Genomic DNA, 20,303 nt, shown 5'->3' with positions numbered 1-20,303 from the left:
AGCAACTATCGTCTTCTTTTTTATTTCTGAACCTATAATAAAATCCTAATAAGATCAGAAGTGCCAGTGTTTTCCATGTTTAACAGTTTAACTTCCTTCTTGCGGAGACATGACAATGCCCCCCCCCAAATACAACAACGTTGTTCTGTGGGACTCATGGTTCCACCTTGAATGTACAGAAACATTACCCTTCCAACCATTCGCCATTCCTAAAACTATCACAGGCGCCAGTTCATCAGCATCTAAAGAATGCGTCTAATGTTAATCATAAGTAGTTTTACTGGCATCAACCAGTCCTGTTGACTTCAGCTGGGCAATCTAAGGCATTATGGAAATATTTGAGTGCCCTTCCGAACAGGGACATGTGCCTGAGGACAAAGGTAGAAACATGCACCTGAATACATTGATGGCTGTGGCTTCCCCTTAAGTAAATCCTGGGCTTTAAGTCTTTCATGTTCTGACAGAAACTATGAACAACTCAGACTCTATATTTTCAAGTTTACTAATCTGTTACTAAATTAAAACAGATTAGCTATTCTGAGGTCCAAAGATAGATGTCTAGCATTTTGGCTGCCAGAAGCTAAGCAACACAGCTCTTGTAGGCATGCTGATGACACCAAGCGATGATACTGATGCACACAGCTGTTCTGACAAGGTAAGATGCAGCTAAAACCAGACATCTCAGGTTTAGCTTTATTTAAAAAAATCACTTAAGTACGGGGGTGGGAGGGGTCAGTCTCTAGCTAGAAGAACAACAGGATGTAACAGAACAAGACACAACATCTTAAGAAATTTAAAGTAATTTTTAAAATCTACATAAACAATTATTGATGCTGTCCTTTGGAGTAACACTAGAGCTGGTTTTAATGCAAGCGAGATGCATGTAGAATCCACTGAACTCTGTAAATTAGATGTCAACACAAGCAACTTTGTGAGCATACAACATATACTGCTAAAAAGTAATGCAATTAAAGCACATATACTGTTTAACCTGCTGTCAATGATCCATTACACTAAAAGCGCTTCCCTCCGAGAAGCCCATCACACCCTATTTGGTGTAATATACAACAGCATAGGACACGCCGCTCCATGTCTGTATCTGCAGGTGAAGACTGCAGCCTCTTGAGAGGACAGCATCTGCTAACAAATTGAGGTATCTCTATTTCACACTGTGCTTGAAACAACCCCAAGCCCTCCACGTAAATTAGTTCACTTTTACCTTGATCCAGTGCCTTGATGGTTAAAGTCAAAAGCAAGGAAGCAGCATGGGGAATCTAACAGCCCTAATTACAGTGTTCTTGGCTCCCAGAGCCAAGATAACATCTTTGTAATTTAGCTGGTGCAATTAATAATTTCTGATGTCAGCGAAAGTCTACTCAACCATAACCTGAAGCTGAAATGTTTGGGCTTTCCTTTCTCTATTTGATCAATCACCTGAAACTTTACTTTGATTACTGAAAATCACAAAAAAGTCTTAAAAGTGTATTATATATGAAAATGGTACAACCACCCTGTTAAGAACCATCACCACCATCACTTAAAAACTCCCACAAAGCTGCCTCCGGCTCTCTATGAAACCAAGCGCCCTAAGCACCGTCTTCTCTGTCCCCACCTCAGCCTGCTCGCCCTAATGCGACTAACAACGTTGCTACTATAGATCGCCCACATGCAGCACCAGGTCAACTACTCAAAGCTGCTTTTCGAAACAGGTTTGCAAAGCGGTTAGGCTCAGACTTGTATTTTTCCAGTCTATCAGCACTTTTCCATCTTGCACAATCATCATCCACGGAACTGGCTCTTCTTTGTCAACTTGGACTGCATGGCACACGAAACCATCCTGCAACCCTCAGGACAGCCCCCCTCACTGCAGAAATCTTCCCCCTTTGCAAGTCCAAAGCAAAGGAGCCATTAAAATCCTACTAAATAAAGCTATTGTTAAAGGCTGAAAACGCACCCTTCTCTACAGATGGGTGTGGATTTTAACTTTGCTGGATCTTCAGTCAAAACCAAAATTACAATGAGCTACTGAAAAATACATTTGTCCAAGACAGGGCCTTGGGGCTTTACAATATTTCAAGTGGAAACATGGTAATTATCCTCTTCTACCTAAAAATTTAACTATTTATGAGTTGATAGGAGAACAAAAAAAAAAAAAGGTCAAGGTGCAAAATGACTGAAACTTCGCAGCATCTTCAAAGAATTAAAAGGAAAGATAAAAAAGCCAGATAAATGTAAATGTGCAATGACACGAGATACTAAATACTGCAGTTTCCACTGTTTTCTTCTGGGATTTCCTACAATACTGCCATCACTGTGTCAGAAATCCAAAAACCATATACAGACCCTTGCAAGGTTTTCCTTTCAAATTGTTATGAAAGGTGACAAACAACTGTTTGCAAAAGAATGGGTGGAAATCTACTTGATGAGAAGTGAACTTAATTAACATATTTTACATGGTTATTAATCACCCACCTTCTCCATGTCTTCAGTTACTCTCCTCTTATTACATCTCATTATAGGTATTTTAAAATAAACCACTTTGTTTCTAACTGAAGGTGAAGCCCAGGGACAGCACTGTTACCTTGAAACACTGTAAGGCCAGACCATGAAAAGTGAAAAGCAAACCAGACAAAATGAATAGAGACCATTTCCAGCTGTTCTTTCTGGAGCAGAATCTAATCCTTTTAATGACATTTTTTGGTGCAGAGTTAAACTGCTCTAAGTGTGCTGCGAGCTATTCAGGCCGTTTTCATGTTTAGTGACTACTCCGTTTACGGCCAACAAGCTGAAACGCAGCTCTCTGTCAAGCTCTGTTTAGAATTCATCCAAGATAACGTTTCAGGATTTACATTTAAAATACCTATTTGTAAAAGAGAACAACTCACAGAAGAAAAGTATCAATTAGTGTCGAAAAAGGTTGGGTAAGAAAAGATTTGTAGAAGCTACAAAACTGCACATGCTCTTTTCATTTAATCTTTTTATATCAGTGCTAATAACCTTATAAAAATAACACTGGGTTTTATTTTGTCCCTTAAAATCTGACCAGGAATTTGACCAAGCTTCAAGTGAAACACAGCTGGGCGTACACACATAGGAGCTGCTAAGCCCAGCTAATCTCAGGGAGGTTCTCATTTGAAACACCCTGAAGCTTCATGAAAGCAATCTGACTTTCTCCTGAAACTCATCATCTCCTGCTATAAGCAGACATTCCAATGGCAACTTCTCCATCTGCACACGTTTTGCTCAGAGACCCTTCAGTCATTCACTGTCTAGAGTCACTAAACGCAGCAGCCAGCTCAACTGTATTGTCGTAAAATACTTGACTGGTGGAACTTGTTTTTTTGGCCATTGTTCACAACAATGGTTCCTCTGGCATTGCACAGCCTCGGGGGAAGGTGAGAAACCAGAGCAAGGCACTGCCTTTGACCCAAGTGCTGGAGGAACACAAACTCCCAGCTAGATCTGAACAATTTACTGTAAAAAGCTCCAACCAGCTACCAACCCTTTTTTCCTGGACTCACAACCTATAAACCATAGTTTTGGTGTGTCCCCCATTTACTGTTCTGTCTGAGGACTTACTAGGTTTATAAAGCAGTTTATATAGACCAGCCCTACACCGGGTGTACAGAGCACCCCTGCGGCCAGTGGCACCCTCACCTCCCTGCTTTGAAGGCCATGGCATCGATACTCATCCCTGATCGTTTCTGTGCGATTCCAGTGACTGATTTGCACCAGTGAAAGCTGGAAAGAAAAATCACATGTCTTCATATCACACTAAGATCAGTGCTAAATTTTAGTTGTTATTACGTAAAAAAATATGCTTTGTTTGTTATGCCTTTGTTTCCAAGACAGTAAGAAGCGCTGAGAAAAGTTTTCTAATGAAAGTCAGAAATCCTTGTTTATGTACAAAGCCTCTGTTGCTGTCCAGAAGATAAATCCCTGTGAAGCGTACAGCCTGCGTGCGACAGCGATGGACTGAACGAAACCACAGAGGTCAAGCCAAAGCCTCTGGGGATGCTGCGACGGACGGCCCCAGCTCCCTGCACTCCCCCTGGAGTGAGGGTGCGGGGAGGAGTTCCCTGGCAAAGATCCAGGTGTGGATCACCACTGCACTATGCCTCCTCCTCCCTCTCGGCCAGGCCCCAGCCCAAACACCTCCCTCCTCCAGGCAGGCGGAGAAGGTGCCCTGCCCAGGGGCTGGAGAGTTACGATAACCAAACCCCAGATTGTGCCCGTTTCTTTCCCCTGCCTTACTTAACAGTTTATACTTTCTTCTCCCCCAAAAGCAGATACCTTCGGGATCACATCACCTCCTCGTACAAAGGCACTATTTAAGTTACGACTTAAGGAAGGGGCAGCACTTACTGAAAACACTGACGTGGTTTCTGACACCCATCTCCCACCTGCATGCTCCCCCAGCACTGGACTGAGCTGGTGAGAGCTCAGCAGCTCACCAGCAGTTACTGGTACCTGGCAGCCTGCTTTGCCAAAGGCTCCAAAACACTATAAAAATGGGCTTAAACACCAAGAATAAAAAGAATTCGCTAAATTCTTACAGGACTGATGTAACTAAAACGTAGAAGGAAAGGCAACAGAAAAACCAAGGTAGTATGGAAACAAAACTATGCAAGAAGCATTTAAATTCCCTGCTGCTGAGTGGGCTTTCAAAAGGGGCTGGACCCACCTGCCCCTGTGGCCACTTGCCCCCCCACCCGGCCAGGGTCACTTGCCAGCCGGCCAGGGCCACTCGCCCACCCGCTCCTCCAGCACAAATGGCCAACTGGGACCACTGGGCAGCCTCGCCCAGGGAAAGGTGCCTACTAAACACACCCACAGAGCCAAAACCTCCAGCAGCTGGCAGGTAGAATACGGCTCCCTCGCTCCCCCAGCCTTGTTTTAATCCCTCCTGATGCTCTAACTCCACTAATGCAAACCTTGTAAGGTCTGCAGGCTGTAATCCCGAGCAAGAAACGTGCAGACATAAAATGAATACGTGACAGGCATGAAGACTTGAAGCAGTTCACAGTCACTGCTGAAGTTCTTCATTATTCAGGATACACAGTAAAGCTTCTACATAAATTGATCAAGGCAAAAACCCGTGCACAGCAAAACACAGATTTCACAACCCAGAAGCGCTCCTCTCCCACAGCAGTACCAGCTGCAGCAAAGCACATGGAGACAAAGGTAACGCATACGCTTGCACGCTCTTCTCCCGTCAGAAAAAAGGAGAAAAGACACAAAATTTCTCTTTCTGACGCATTACAGCCTGCTGACGTATGTCTTAAAATAAAGCTGAACTTGGCAATAAAAGGTGTTAATTTGATCACAGGGCACAGCACTGTCCCTCAGGAAGCTAAACCACTGAAAAACAACCGTCATTATCACACCAGTGATTTATAGGACAGACACATAATCAAGTGAAATACTTTATTCATTGTAATATGGAGGTGTGTGGAAGATGCCAGCTGCTACCAATTCTGAAAGCAGGTTTTCTCCTAGCAGAACTGCAACATCCTAAGTAGTACCAATAAACGCTGGCTTATGCCAGCCTTTAAAATTAGGTTTATTTGAAAGAAACTGTAGAAAGGAAAAAGATCTTCTAACCTTACTCAGACAAATCAGGAAGACGACAGAAATTTGCACCGGAGTGAGAATAAGAACTGCATATTATGTGCTAAAAAGCAAGTGCACTCGGGGCTGTGATCTGGCCTGAAAGAGCCTCACACACGCCTTTGTTTCCCTGTCGAGTGAGCTCATTCCCATAGAGGTTCCTCCTTCGCACCGACAGCAAACTTACAGGGCTAAAATATAACAAAGCCCCATAGTTTTCTGAGGCTAAAAGCCTGTAACACCAGTGGAAAGATAGCCGGTTAGATTGCAACCTATGAGACGCTAATAATTATCGCTAAACCTCAGAGAATCCTGAAGTAAAGCCAGAAAAAAAAAAACCCCAAACGAAATACAGTAATAGCTGTCAGTTCTCACACGGGGAATTTCCTATTAGGATACTCAAGTATTTGTAATCTACTAAAAATATACTGATTTCATGTAGCATACAGCGATTCAAATGAAACAGATAGGGCAGGGAGAAAACTTCGCAGATTTACCCCATCATCTAATGTGTTTCCATTGCTGCCAGCAGTTACAAAGCTAAACCTGCTTACACGGAGGTGTAACACAACAGACCTCCATGCTTTCAAAAGTGCAGAAAATCTCTTACCTTGCAATATTCCCAGGCCAATGCACTTCTCCACCTTGTTGCCCATGAAGAATTCCAGAAAAGGGGCTTAGATTTATTTTGCAGGTTGATACCTTCATTAGGCTACCATCCAACACCCCCCCTAAATAAAAGAGCTCGTAACTTGATTATCTAGGAAGAGACTTGGAAAAAAGTTGGAGCAAGGTTGTTTTCCAACAGAGCCCTCACCATTCAGCAGCTCTGAAAGACACCGGAAAGTAAAGCCTAGCTAGAAGGTGATCATCAGAAACTTCCCCTAGAAAGAAATCTGATCCCTCAACAAAATTAACCTCTGAAGTGCTGAAAAAGTGAGAGGTCAAGACTTTCTGCTGGGACTAGGTCATCTGTGAAAAGCTGTAACCTGATGGCAGTAAAGCAGGCGGAGCGGGGTGCCTCCAGATCGCATACCGTGTCGTATGAGGTAAGAGCTCATGTCAGCAACCCCGTATTTGAAGGTACTAAATGACAGTATTTGATCTCAGCTAAGACTACAATCTCTAAAAGCATAGTTCCTACTCTGCTTTTATAGAGGGATACAACAACGTGACTGCTGAAACAACTATAGTTTTACGAGAATGTGGCAGGAGACATACCCCAAATGTTTTAACATAGAGTATTTGGAATACTGATAAAATATAATTTTCTTTTTTTTTCGGGGGGGGGTGGGGGGTAGAAAAACATTTTCAATACAAATGGTACTGAAAATACCAATTTATCCACCGGTATCCCCAATAAAGACCTTATGAAACTGGGACAAGATATGTAAGATCTATCCGAGTAGGGATTAAACACACTAATCCTTATTTACAGTTGTAAAGTAAGGGGCTTATTACTTCCCCTCATTTCAAGTAGAATAGAGATGGGTATTTATACATATTTGGTTGATAAAGTTTATGGTGGTTAGCATTCAAAATTCTTATTTTAGCCTAATATAAATACTTTCTGACAGGATTCTTCCCAGATCTCTGCATTCTGTCGTACATGTGGGATTTTTTTATTCTAATATGGGAAATTACACCAGCTCTATTTACTGTGGGTAGTAGTGCTCAGAGGCACTAATTACCCTTATGCTAGATGCTGCACGAACATAATCTGTAAACATTAGGAAACCTGTAAGACAGTGAGAACCGAAAAGCTGGTCACTTATAACCCCTGTAGACTCATCACTCATGGAGTCTCCCGTGTGCTAACGGGCACAGAGCAGGAAATGACAGACGTACCCCAAAAAAGAGAAATACAAGGGGAATCGTAAGAATAACGCAGATGATGAAAAACACAGTGGTGTTGGATAGCCATGGCCAGTTGGGCATGGAAGGCAGCGCTGGAGTTTGGAGTAGAAGACTATAGTGAGAGGTCAGGGAGCCCACGGGTAGATGAAGAACCAAGGGACCGGTTCAAGGTCACTGTGAGCAGAACGGAGTCGGTGGGAGAAACGCTACAAGTAGATGTGAGAAGAGTCTGGAGACAAGGAGTTGGAATAGGGAAACTGAGGTTAGGGGTGAGGTCTGAGAAGGTGGTCTGAGGCTGAAAAGAGACTTCTATCAGATGTAAAGCCACGGAGAGGAGATAAGATGAACTCAACAAACAGTTGAAAGTCAGGGAATTAGACTGCAAAATGGAGAGAACACATTAGGAAAAAAAGGTCTGAGCTCATGAAATTAAGAGTGTATTACAGTAATATGCACAAGGAGAAGGGACTAAATTCAAGATAGAGCATATAGCTTTTATCATATTTTGTTATTTAAATGGGGACACACACAAAACACTGACTCTTACGGTTACTAGCATTGACCAACACACTGACTTCCAGCCAAATGGGAATACACAAGTCCATTCCCTTTATTACAGAAAGACTTGTTCACTAAACAAGAAACTCCATTTCTAGTCCAACCAGGATAGATTTCCGTTGTCCAGGTTACTGATGAGGGATTGCGTCATGAAAAGGAGGTGGGCAGCCTTTCAGATGGAGGAAGGGGAGAAGACAATACCACGCTGTCCTCTTAGCCTCACCTCAAGAAAACCATCAATCATTTGGCCCGAAATCAAAAAGAAGAGAGGGAAAGAGTAGTCAGAAGTCAACTATAGCCATGTATTTATTAACTCTGTTCAGCTTGGGTACCTTATCTTAAATAAAACGCATCTCTTAGCACAATGCTGTATTTTTGGTTGAAAGAGTTAAAATGCAAGTATTCAAAGGTTATAAAATAAAGACTTTGTGGAGATACTCTGCTGCCAAAACCTTCAAATAAATGAGTCGCAGTCTGAGCTTGCCTTTCTACGCTGGAGTCTGTATTTTAGTGGCCACGGTGTTACTATAGCAACACAGAGGACTGGTAATTTAGAGGCTAGTGGATGTGACAACTTGCAATTTAGAACAATACTAATAATAAAAGCGGCTTGGGAAAAGCATCATTTAACACAAATGTTTGTGTTTTAAAATTAAAAAAGACTGTTCATTTAACTCTTTGTTTTTTTGCAGCTGGACGATTATCTATATTAAGTTAGTCTGGTGGTGAATAAAAGATAGAAACATGACTCTTCTGCTTTTTGGTATGTCTGCACCCTAGAGTGCACTCAATGCACCCCCTTAGCGATGTGTATGTGTATAAATGCAAAGCTGCAGATGTCATTATCTCTGTTGAAGATTAGACAAGAATCACATAGCTTTTTTTTAAAAAAGTATGTATTATCCATAATGAAAGCGAGGGTAAAAATACTCATGGACTATTATTAATCCTTTCTTGCCTCTGCTGAGTTTAACTGGTAGCCTTTATTGCTCCTCATTCATTACTTCAATCACAGAATAGTTACTAGAGATAACTCTCAGATATTACAGATACTTAAAAGCATCACAACTGGAATAGCAAAGCTTCTTCTAATCTCTAACATCCTTCCTGTCTTCATCAAAATAGTTCCCACAAACATGATGTTTCTTAATTATCTGCTCAGAGTTGTATAGGAAATTAGCGACTGACCTGTAGCTAATGGTAAATAATGGTAAATATTCTAATTCCAAAAATAATCAAGTCTGAAATTGTAACCTAGAGGAAAAAAAAAGAATCTGAACATCCCATCTGTTGAATCACCAGCTCCAAATAAAACCAAAATCACAAGATTAAGGTACAGCGTTACTCTCTATACACCAATCTACAGCCCCATTGTCCTTCGCTTTCCTGGCAGCCCTTACACTGCAAAGGATTTTGCAACATAATACCCGTAGCACTAAATACAGAGGGATATTTCCAGATGAATTTTACATGTAGTAATAATCATAGTTTTATGGGTCAGGAAGTTCAGAAGATTAGTGTGTTATGGCTGCAGTTTATAAAAGCGTTTGTGTTAGAAGTTTCGCATAGCAATCGGGTGAGATAAGCTGCGAACAGCTTTACGTTAAGTTCTTTTATGGTAGTTAAAGTTGGGGAGAAGTAAAGAGACCCCAGGTATTAATTTACCTAAAGAACAGCTGCTCAGAAAAGGCTGCAAAGTGTCCTAATACTCAGTGTAATAAAAGCATTGCACCTCCAATTGCTTGTTCTTTCTCCCCACACTCGTGTGCTATTCCCATTAACCTTAGTAAGAACTGTGTCCATGGTCTGAACTGAGCTAAAACTGTAGGCAACAAGAAAAGACTTATCAAAGAAATGTGTGGTTTGATTCTTATTTGAAAAGGCCCAAAACCATAATTACAAGTTTGCATTCTAGGTTAAAGCAGCACAAATCTTGCTGCATTTCAAACTTTCCCTTAGAGAACACCGTAACGCCTGAAATTTGGGGTTTTACTGCAATATGTTAATTTCCTTTATATTTTTTTCTCATTAGCTGAGATGCATCAGTTAGGAGCTTATAAAATGTCTGCATTTGATGACTGCAATGATTATAAAAGTAATGCAAGCAGCATAGGCTGTAAAGACACTGCGCTTCACAGTCTTTGTAAGCTGTTTTACAGTGTGTGGTATGAAGTGTCTGCCACATTTCAGCCTGGAAGAGACTCCATTACAACTGGGTAAACTGATATCATAAAATAATCTCAACAGTTATTTTTTAAGCCTTCTTTTTCTTTCTTTCCTCCTGAAGAACACTAAGATTATTTAAATGAGGGAAAAATATATTTGTAAAGACAAAACATTCTGAACAGACTCAAACACACTTTTGAAAACACTTCCATCCTTTTAACTTGAGCACATTAAACAAAAATATACCTTTTTTAAAGTACTTTCATTGATTAAATATATGCACGAGAAAATAAAAGCAGCAACACAGCAACACTGCTGCACCATTACAACGATTATGCATCACACTATAGGGCTAAAATTCTATGTATCAACCTAAACAAACTATGTTTTGTGTTAAAGTAAATTTAAAAAAAACCCCAACTTGTTGTGCTCATGTTATTGTCAATCCTGAGAAGGTATTTCTCGTTAAAACCAGAGGAACACTGGAAGTAACATAAACCCACAATAAGAGATATGGTAGAAAATAGACCCTAACTGCTACAACCCTGTGAAGTTGTGGTTTTTCAGTGTGGTTCCAAAGGGAGCTTGGGAGCCAGGAGAAGCGGGTCTGGAAAAATGAAGACCCACAGCATTCATCCAATGCCCACAGCATTCTCCTGGAGAAACTGGCTGCTCATGGCTTGGACGGGCGTACTCTTCGCTGGGTAAAAAACTGGCTGGACGGCCGGGCCCAGAGAGTTGTGGTGAATGGAGTTACATCCAGTTGGAGGCCAGTCACAAGTGGTGTTCCCCAGGGCTCAGTTCTGGGGCCAGTTCTGTTTAATATCTTTATCAATGATCTGGACGAGGGGATCGAGTGCACCCTGATCAGTAAGTTTGCAGACGACACCAAGGTGGGCGGGAGCGTTGATCTGCTCGAGGGTAGGAAGGCTCTGCAGAGGGACCTGGACAGGCTGGATCGATGGGCCCAGACCAATTGTATGAGGTTCAACAAGGCCAAGTGCCGGGTCCTGCACTTCGGCCACAACAACCCCATGCAGCGCTACAGGCTTGGGGAAGAGTGGCTGGAAAGCTGCCTGTCGGAAAAGGACCTGGGGGTGTTGGTCGACAGCCGGCTGAACATGAGCCGGCAGCGTGCCCAGGTGGCCAAGAAGGCCAATGGCATCCTGGCCTGTATCAGAAATAGTGTGGCCAGCAGGAGGAGGGAAGTGATCGTGCCCCTGTACTCGGCACTGGTGAGGCCGCACCTCCAATACTGTGGTCAGTTTTGGGCCCCTCACTACAAGAAGGACGTTGAGGTGCTGGAGCGTGTCCAGAGAAGGGCAACGAACCTGGTGAAGGGTCTAGAGCACAGGTCTTACGAGGAGCGGCTGAGGGAACTGGGGTTGTTTAGCCTGGAGAAAAGGAGGCTCAGGGGAGACCTCATCGCTCTCTACAACCACCTGAAAGGAGGTTGTAGCGAGGTGGGGGTCGGTCTCTTCTCCCAAGTAACTAGCAATAGGACGAGAGGAAACGGCCTCAAGTTGCGCCAGGGGAGGTTTAGATTGGATATCAGGAAAAATTTCTTCACCGAAAGGGTTGTCAGGCATTGGAACAGGCTGCCCAGGGAAGGGGTTGAGTCGCCATCCCTGGAGGTATTTAAAAGACGTGTAAACGTGGTGCTTAGGGACATGGTTTAGTGGTGGACTTGGCAGTGCTGGGTTAACGGTTGGACTTGATGATCTTAAAGGTCTTTTCCAGCCTAAACGATTTTATGATTCTATGATTTTTTAATTCCCCTCATTCTGATGAATGAAAGAGGCGCTAAGTTTGCAGAATGATGAGGGTTATACGCTATGAAATACTCTTCTTCACATCCTTAAACCTCAAGGGTATGAGGTCTTTGAGTAAGAACCTCTCTTGCCTTAGAGAGTTCCTTGAGAGCAAACAATTATATTATGGTGGTGCTGTCTGGATTTAGTTATTTATTTATATAAGCAAAAACATGAAGCGTAGAATACTTCAGGATTTTGTTAAAATTACTCATATAGGTAGTATTGTACAGAAGAAAGTAAAAAGGAATCATCAGTGTCCGCTATTGCATGGGTACCTATGCAACGCATAGGAACTGAGCAGTCATACATTTAGGGAAAGACGGTGAGATTTTTCTAGTCCCAAGGCAAATCCCTTGCCACTTAAGTCAACCCCAAAATTTCACTTGACTTGAAGAGTAGGGATTTCGGCCCTGAAAAGAAGGGAGCTACCTGGCGCACTTGTGTTGACACAAGTGTGAGGCACACTTTTCACTATACCCACCTCAAATGAATAAGCACATCAGAGTGAATAAACACAACTGGCTACTTTCTAGCAGCAGCGGAGAAAGAAAAAGACAGGCAACTGGAGATAAACCAATAAAAACGGAGGATGCTGAGCAGTGATGCAGCTTGCATGCTATTATCCGAGAGGAATTCACATGAACACTGAATCCGGGACTTATACTCGGATGATCCAAACATTTGTTCTAAATTTAAACACATTACCAAGTCTCAAACTCTTTGAGTAAGAAATGTTATCAACATATTTACTACATACACATGTATATGCTTTTTATGTTTTCTATGCTATCTAATTTTTTTCAGATATAGCAAATGATCAAAGCAAACAAAAATATATATAACAGGGCAAATAGCTCGTTAGCAAGAACAGTCTATATAAAATGGAAAAAAAAATCTGATCTTAAAATGCAAACAGCTAATGTAGTGAAACACAAGAATGAAATATCATTCCCACTGTTTTAAATGCCGTTTTCTTTGCGTCCTTCTCCAAACCATAAAAATCAGTCCTCTTTCCAAAGAACATAACACTGCCAATCACAGGTTTTAACACACATGCCGCTAACCAAGGAGAAAAATTTAATTCTTCCAATTTAAACTGCTGAATAGAATAACAGTTTACTTCTATATTGTTCTAAGACTTTCTTGTCTTCTGCAACCATTAAGGTTTTCAGCTTGATCCCTAACATATAAAGTTATAAAAATAGTGCAGCTGGCATGACTGCTTTCTTCTCAGGACTCTGAAAAAATGCTTTGGGATGAATATATGACAGACGTCCATGTATGTTTCTGAGCTTTCTGACACAGTATCTTTGTCAACAAGCAATATAGTAGAGAATAGAAACATCAGATATGAAAGAAGCTATAAAAATCTATGGTCTAGGAGCAAAGTTCTTTATGGCCAATGAGGTAGAAAACAGCTCAGGAAGAGAGAAAATTTGAATTACAGGTTCTGTTTCAGCCAGCAGGACCAGGGGACTACGTCAGAGGATGCATTCAGGCCCAAGAAGGATACGCCAAGCGTAATATCTACAGAACTACACTTGGATACTTCTACTTGAATAAGCACCTCTCAAAGCAGTTGTAGTATGGTTTTGAAAAGCCCTGTAAAACTTGATTTACTCTCCCTCCCCCACACCCCTGACAAAATACTAAAATCATTACTGCTTAATCAACAGCAGTCATTAACCACCTCATTGCATCCATTGTAAAAGCACTGCTGTCAACTATACGTATCTTAGTCAAATCCAGTTCAGTTATGACCAATAGAGTTTGCCCATCTTAATTGCTTCGGCCTCCCCCTAATTAGATGTATCTCTGCATTTACAGTTGTTTACTGTTGCTGTGGCTGTTAAAAAGCTAATACATCCCACTAGAAAAGTAAACTCATTTATCCTAATTAAAGTAGAATATTAAATCAAGCTAGCATCATTATAGCTGGATCTTTAGTGTTTGCAAATCCTCTGTATTACTGAGTCTATAAACATTCAAACCACATAAACACTTTAACTGAGTAATGAGCAACGAACAAAGATGCAAACTCTCAACTTCAACAAAAATTGATTTTCCTTTGAGAGTCCCTCTGCATTTTTCTCATAAAACAAAGGCATCTACTTCACCCGTACAACACAAGGATGTTCCCAAGATTGTACCCGAGCCAAAAAGACATGCCTCTTTCTCAGACTACCTTGCAAAATCTTTCCACCCTTTTGAACATGCTTTCCCACGTGAATTGCTTTTTTCTTATTCTTACTGATACTGTCTGTCAAATAGACTAGCTTGCCATTTCTAAATTCACAGCAGACTCCTAATGCAATATAGAATTTCAGACATTTCTCCTCCCTGCCACTGTTATCTACGCCTGGTTAAGAAAACCACTAAGTTGTCTTTAAATTTATCATCTTCCTAACACAGAAGGTAACGGTATTAAACCACTTACCCACAAGACAGCAGCTCTAACTAGCGCATACTTTTAAACAAAAGCCTTTTCTAGCTCTGTATTTTATGGTTTTGTGAATAATGCCGGCAACTCTTACGACTCTATTTTTTGCTCATTCCAAGGTAGAAATTCTTAATTAAGCAGTAAGAAAACCCCAAGCTTGTCAGATAAAACACTGAATTTAAACGAATTAGCAGCTGATGAGAAGTATGCCCTCCATGAAGGGCCTTAATTATCTCATAAACACCTGTGGCAATCACAACTTGCCCACGTGAACTTCTGACCTTCATTAAGCCCTAACAAAATCCGAGCTGTAGATCACCTGAGAAGACTAATGGTCCTCCAGATTAGAGTATTGCAGCATGCATTTCAGGTAGCTAACATAGCAGCTTTATGGAAGTTGGCTGGAGGAAATTTCAGCTGGTAGACTTGCTCTTATCAAAAGGTCAATGTTTTAGCTGCAACATCAGTAAACCAAAAACTTATTTTCCATTGCTCAAAGATTATTCACTTAGAGAGAAAACACTCTTCTCCTTGCAAACACAGAAAGTCTCTAGGGGCAAAATGTTCTGCTTTTATTCCACCAGAAGGACAAGATGACGGTCGACACATTGACTCTGCAGTGTACCAGTTGGCTTTGCCGTGGTTGCCTGTGCTCCTGAACAATGACGACTCTGCTAGCTCAATGCTACCTGAATCTCTGTCCTTTCCCAGATGCTCAGCAGAAGCTACCTCAGAATAATGGTAGTGACCAGGAACCTACTGGTGAGGGACATAAGGCTTCCTCCCCATGGCAAGCTACTTGGAGCAGAGATTGCAGCTAATACACTGGACAAATTCAATTCACGGTTTCCATACCAGGGATGAAGGTCAATGTAGACACAGTGGACTACTGCAATTGCAGTGCAGAAGAGTGTGGGGCTTGGAAAGCAGAGGGTCTGCAGAAGGACCAGCAAAGTTTAATGGGTGCATAACCGGGCCGGTGTAACAACACTTCCTTCAGATCCTACCTGAGTGCTCAGCTGCGGCGGTGACAGCACGGCGTGAGGACTGCACACAACGGCGCGAGTGTGCAACCATCCACAGGCTGCCTGCACGCAACTCCACCCAAGCTTCTGCAGGTGGGTGCATCACCCCCTGGCTGCTCCCTGCAGGCAGCAGGCTGGTGAGGGAACCAGAAGCTGCAGAACAGTTCCGCCTATGCTGAGTGAACTTGAGGGAGCCGCACCTCTTCAAAATTATTAAACCCATTAATTTTTCTCTGGAAGAGCAAATCCTTTTAACTGCTATAGATACTATGATAACTATAAAACACGCAGAGTGAGCTGCAATGGGACGTGGGAACACTAATGGCAATAACAACTGGATATTCCTGTGGCGAGCTATTGCATTTAAGTTTTTTTTCTTTTGAAACTGAACTACTAATTCCAAACATCTGTGCCTTATAGGGCCCAGATTATCTGATACCCGATATCGTTATCTGATAGCTGAAAAATTAATCTGGTAATAACTTGTAAATTATATTCTTACAGTTTCCTAACAGGTAAATATTTCTATTATATATCTTATGAACTATGTTAAATGTTTAGTCTGGAATGCCAGATAACAACTCTTAGATCTTTTCCCAAGATACTATGGGTTTGTTGGGGTTTTTTTAAATTTCATTATAAGTAATAAGCTGAAAGCAGAGCTCAGTGGTGTCAAAATACTATCAGAAAAAAATCAGTACATCTGTAAATACAGAAGGCATAGCTACACGGTGTTATGAAACATGGTTCAGAGATTCCTGAACTGGTGCCGCATTATGCTTTACAGATGCACATCTGAAGATACTGAAGTGGGTCTGGATGCAATGCAGATTCAGCACGAGACAACCTCAGCTGTCACATCATTACATTTTATAGGGCGTCATTAATTTCTACCACTAGGCACTCTCATCCTATGGGCCAACTTCTACTTGTCTTATTCATTTAAGTTAGTAGGTCAGGAGGACAAGTGGGAACTTTCAATTGGACATAATGAAATGAGAAACGCTAGGCATCCAGAAGATGCGTGGGAAAGGAGGGAAGAGAAGAAAGAATACGTGGAGCTGCCCTTCAGACCCAGCTCACCAAAAGCCCACTCTTCCTAACGGTCAGAAATACTATGGTCACAAGATGCAAAGCACTGATCTAATATAAACATGGCTCTGATTCACGCGTTCCAAAATTTTTCAAGGAGTAACTCTGCCCACGCTATTCTACCTCTCCACAGAGCCAGATCTCACCTGTCCTCCCCCCAGTGGCATAAAGTCAGTATAAAACTACTAAACTTTGTGCTCTGGTATAAAGGCACAGCAATATACACAAGCATGCACCCTTTAATTAGCCAACACGGGGTTAATTATTATCATGCATCATTGCATTATCATGCATTCATGCACCCTTTTGTTTCATTTCATTTTCATTATAATCAGGTGCAACGACAGATGTTGTCAGTGCCAGAAGTGACACTAATCCTGGGCTTCTTCCCTAAACGTCTCTGGAATGCGAGGCTGCGGTTATCTTCAGGGCGTATCTAGCTCGGTATGCTGCTGTTCATTGTATGAGCTATTTATTTGCACTCGAAAGCTTTGCAATATTCATTAACGTGATGCATCATTTTACAACTGAAAATGCTAAGGACAAAACCTAAGCTGTGCATTATTGGCTATGTGCACAGTGTAATTAACATGCATATGATCTGTATGCAAATCATGTTATCGAAAATAGTGACTATTAGCATAACAAGTGCGTATTAGTTATTGAGATGCAACTCAAGCGGGCATCCTGCTGGGGTCTAACATCCTTCCTTTAAACAGCACCATCTTTTCTTTCTTCGTTTACACATTCTTCTCTCCTCTCGATGATTAACAGCACAGAAAACAGGGAGACTCCCTTCTGTGCCTTTGTTTAAAGGGGGAAATCTTGTGTGTTTAATTGTCCTCAAGCATCTGATCCAGTTCAAAGCTCAGCGGAGCCTCTCCTATGGTGCTACATTCCCCTCCCACCCCCATCATCAGGGAACTGCAGGCTGTTTAAATGATCCGTTAATATATGCAACTTCACCTACATTCTCTCTCTCTAATTCTTAGCTGATAACAAGTTGAAAGCAGTCAGGCTTCTTTTTCTGTCCTTTTTTTTTTTTTTTTAAAGAATAAAATGGGAATAAAGCGAGAGAAAACAAAAGCTCAGCTGCGCAAAGTCATAAACCTTTTTAGTGTCATGCCACCCTTCTCCTATCGTACTTCAGAGGAATTTAACCTTTTAATCATTCCAGTCATGAAATGTAAGAGAAAAAGCACAATTTTACTTGTTTTCGGTAGGTCTGAGCAAAGCTTTCTTGCTGGATCAGTTCTGTTAGTCCTGTCTGCTGAGAGGTCTGTATCACTGATGCTGGCACCGTTTCCTCCCTCCACTCCCAACCCTGCAGAAGTCCTGAGGTCCCAGGGTCTCTGCAGGACTCTTTAACCTTTCCTAGCATTTCTCCAAGAGCAAAAACTTGCAAAACTGTTCCTTGCCCAGTAATTCCTTCCCCAGCCCCAGCCCTGCTGGGTTTTATGCCGCATGTTTGTTCTCTCTGAGGCTACACCCTCTGCTTCAGAGATGGCTGTGTTACAGTAATGAAATAATTAGCAGGGGGAATGATTTCAATTATTTATCATTTTGCCAAAATTGAGCTGTTTGGCCTGAAGTTTTCCAAGCTGCATGCCAACCTAAGGATGGACTTTGGTCTCGGTTAAAAACAGCACAATTCCTGAGTATCGCTAGAAAATATACATGATTTTACTATTAAGTTACATTGTTCTTCCCTGAGAAACGTTGTCTTGCAAGATAAATTTTTTATTCGGTTCTGGACGGCCCTGGAGAACAGGGACAATAAGTCAAGACGGGAAGCTGAAACTGTATGCGGAGAATAAGTGGAAAAAAGAAAAGGAAAGGGAAAACAAATTTAGATGGAAACTCTGAAGTCGAAGGCTGGGACCTGCTGCAAAAAAGCAACAGAACTGGAACAAGAAGCCTCAAGTGGGCCTGGAGAAGGAAAAAATAGGTGTGGGACAAACTGGAAGGGAAATATCAGAACTGAAATTGTCTGTAAATACACATTTTGAGATATCCTTTCATGATGGGATTTTTTTTTTTCTTTTTTTCTTTTTATGACTCCTATTTGACGGCAGGAGACAGATCTGCTGCAGAGGTGGATCACTGCTCTACCATGATGACCGCTGTTACTTGGGGAATCCCTGCCTGCTTGTCGCAGCAGATGGACCATGCACAGCCTCAATTTTCTGTTAATGCCATTTTTCATGTGCAATACATATATAGGCCCAAATTGTTCCCCACCACTCACTCTTTCTTCGCGATCCTGAGAACTTTGTAGGCCTACCTTCTAACCAAACACAACACCTTTACACCACAGTGACGACACAAAAGGAGCTTAGAAGCAGTAACTGGAATCCAGTCAGAAATTTATTTTGTTAAAAAGAGGTTTTAAGGCACCCTCTCCCCCCCTCTACTTTGGCAAGCTTTAGATAAAACTCTCAAACTGCCAGTTCTGCTACTGCTACAGCAATGTTTTAGAGATGGTTTAGAATTTTTTTATTAAATATCATTAAATATCCTGTTGGTTTATAAAAAGAATGTAACTCTTCATAACACTAAGAAGACTCCCTTGGACCCTTTGTTGATTTTCATAGTTAAATCATCCAGGGGGGATGTGGGAGTTCAAGGACTTCCAACCTTAATTCTTTCCATCCCACTTCCGTGACCTGATAGCTCCACAATAGCCAAGAGTCCAATTATCACCTTTCAGTACCTTGTGTTGATATTATTTCCAGCAAATAATTTGGCAGGAGAGACAGAGAGAAATATTCTTAAAGAAACAACCCAAGCAGAGGGGGCCAAAACTGAGAGCCCTGCTCCAGTCAGGCACAGCAGAGACCTCAACTTGACTTTTTACATTAGAACCTTAATCACTGCATCACTACTCTGTAAGGGAAAAACGAGAAGAAACCCAAACCCTTATTTTTTGTTCTATCCCAGTGCAATAATGAAATGAAAATAATTTTAAACCAGCCTCTCATCTCTCTGTCCTATTTCAACATTGGCAGAATGTGGCCACCTTGTTAAGGCTGAGCTGTGAAATGGTGTCTCACTTAGCTATCAGAGACTTAACATAAACCAGTACCGATAAAGACAGCTCTACTTCAGTGAATTCCTCTAGCATTAAGGAGTGGTCACTGGATATCTTTGTTTAGAGACTTTAATGACGTGAACTGCACAAGGGATAATAAGATGAAAGGACAAAAATCACTAGATGTACCCCCCCAAAAAAGAACAAAACTCACCCCAGATTACTAGTTGGATTAATGCAAGCATTCATATTTTGCATCGTAACAGGCACACCTAACAAACTACGAGGGAAGTCCTTGCCTTCAGTATTAATAATGAAATAAACAAAGATTCATTTGGATAACCCCTCTTTGGTTATTCACACCACCTTCCCTCTATTGTGTGATTGTGCTTTGGTTCGTACAGACCCAAAGGACAGACTTCCCAGAGACTAGTTTACAAGTCAGTAAGTGCCAGAGAGGTTTTCCTTATAATTACTCTTTGTTTTCCTCATCTCCCTTGAATCCATTCTACTTCAGTTATAGCTACAATTCACTACTATTCCTGAAAATGTCCAAAGAAAGTTTTGTTCTCCTCCCGTGATCCCACCCAGCCTTGCTTAGCCAAGTTGTAAGTTACCTTTGGCTCTCATTTTTTTCTTTCTAAAATAATCCCTTGTTCCTAAATGATTCGATAACATATACATTGCCATAATAAACTTAACCGCATCAC

The 20,303-nt window shown here is 41.6% G+C and overlaps 1 protein-coding gene across 8 annotated transcripts in view; it reads right to left on the bottom strand.

The window, feature by feature from the left end:
* The window catches only part of NAV2 (neuron navigator 2), a 241,580-nt gene that overhangs the window by 59,690 nt on the left and 161,587 nt on the right, over positions 1-20,303 (bottom strand). The window contains exon 1 of one of the 8 annotated variants that reach the window (XM_076343821.1): positions 6,221-6,421. The exons of the other annotated variants lie outside the window; for them this stretch is intronic. Within the exon in view, the coding sequence (XP_076199936.1) occupies positions 6,221-6,318 (98 nt within the window). The 5' untranslated portion in view covers positions 6,319-6,421. Of the gene's footprint in view, positions 1-6,220; positions 6,422-20,303 lie in introns of those variants that run through there. 8 annotated transcript variants of the gene reach the window in all.

Source organism: Aptenodytes patagonicus, chromosome 7 (assembly GCF_965638725.1).
Source record: "Aptenodytes patagonicus chromosome 7, bAptPat1.pri.cur, whole genome shotgun sequence".
Classification (NCBI taxonomy): Eukaryota; Metazoa; Chordata; class Aves; order Sphenisciformes; family Spheniscidae; genus Aptenodytes; species Aptenodytes patagonicus.
The sequence above is the reverse complement of the archived record's forward strand: the minus strand, read 5'-3'. Positions and strand labels throughout refer to the sequence as shown.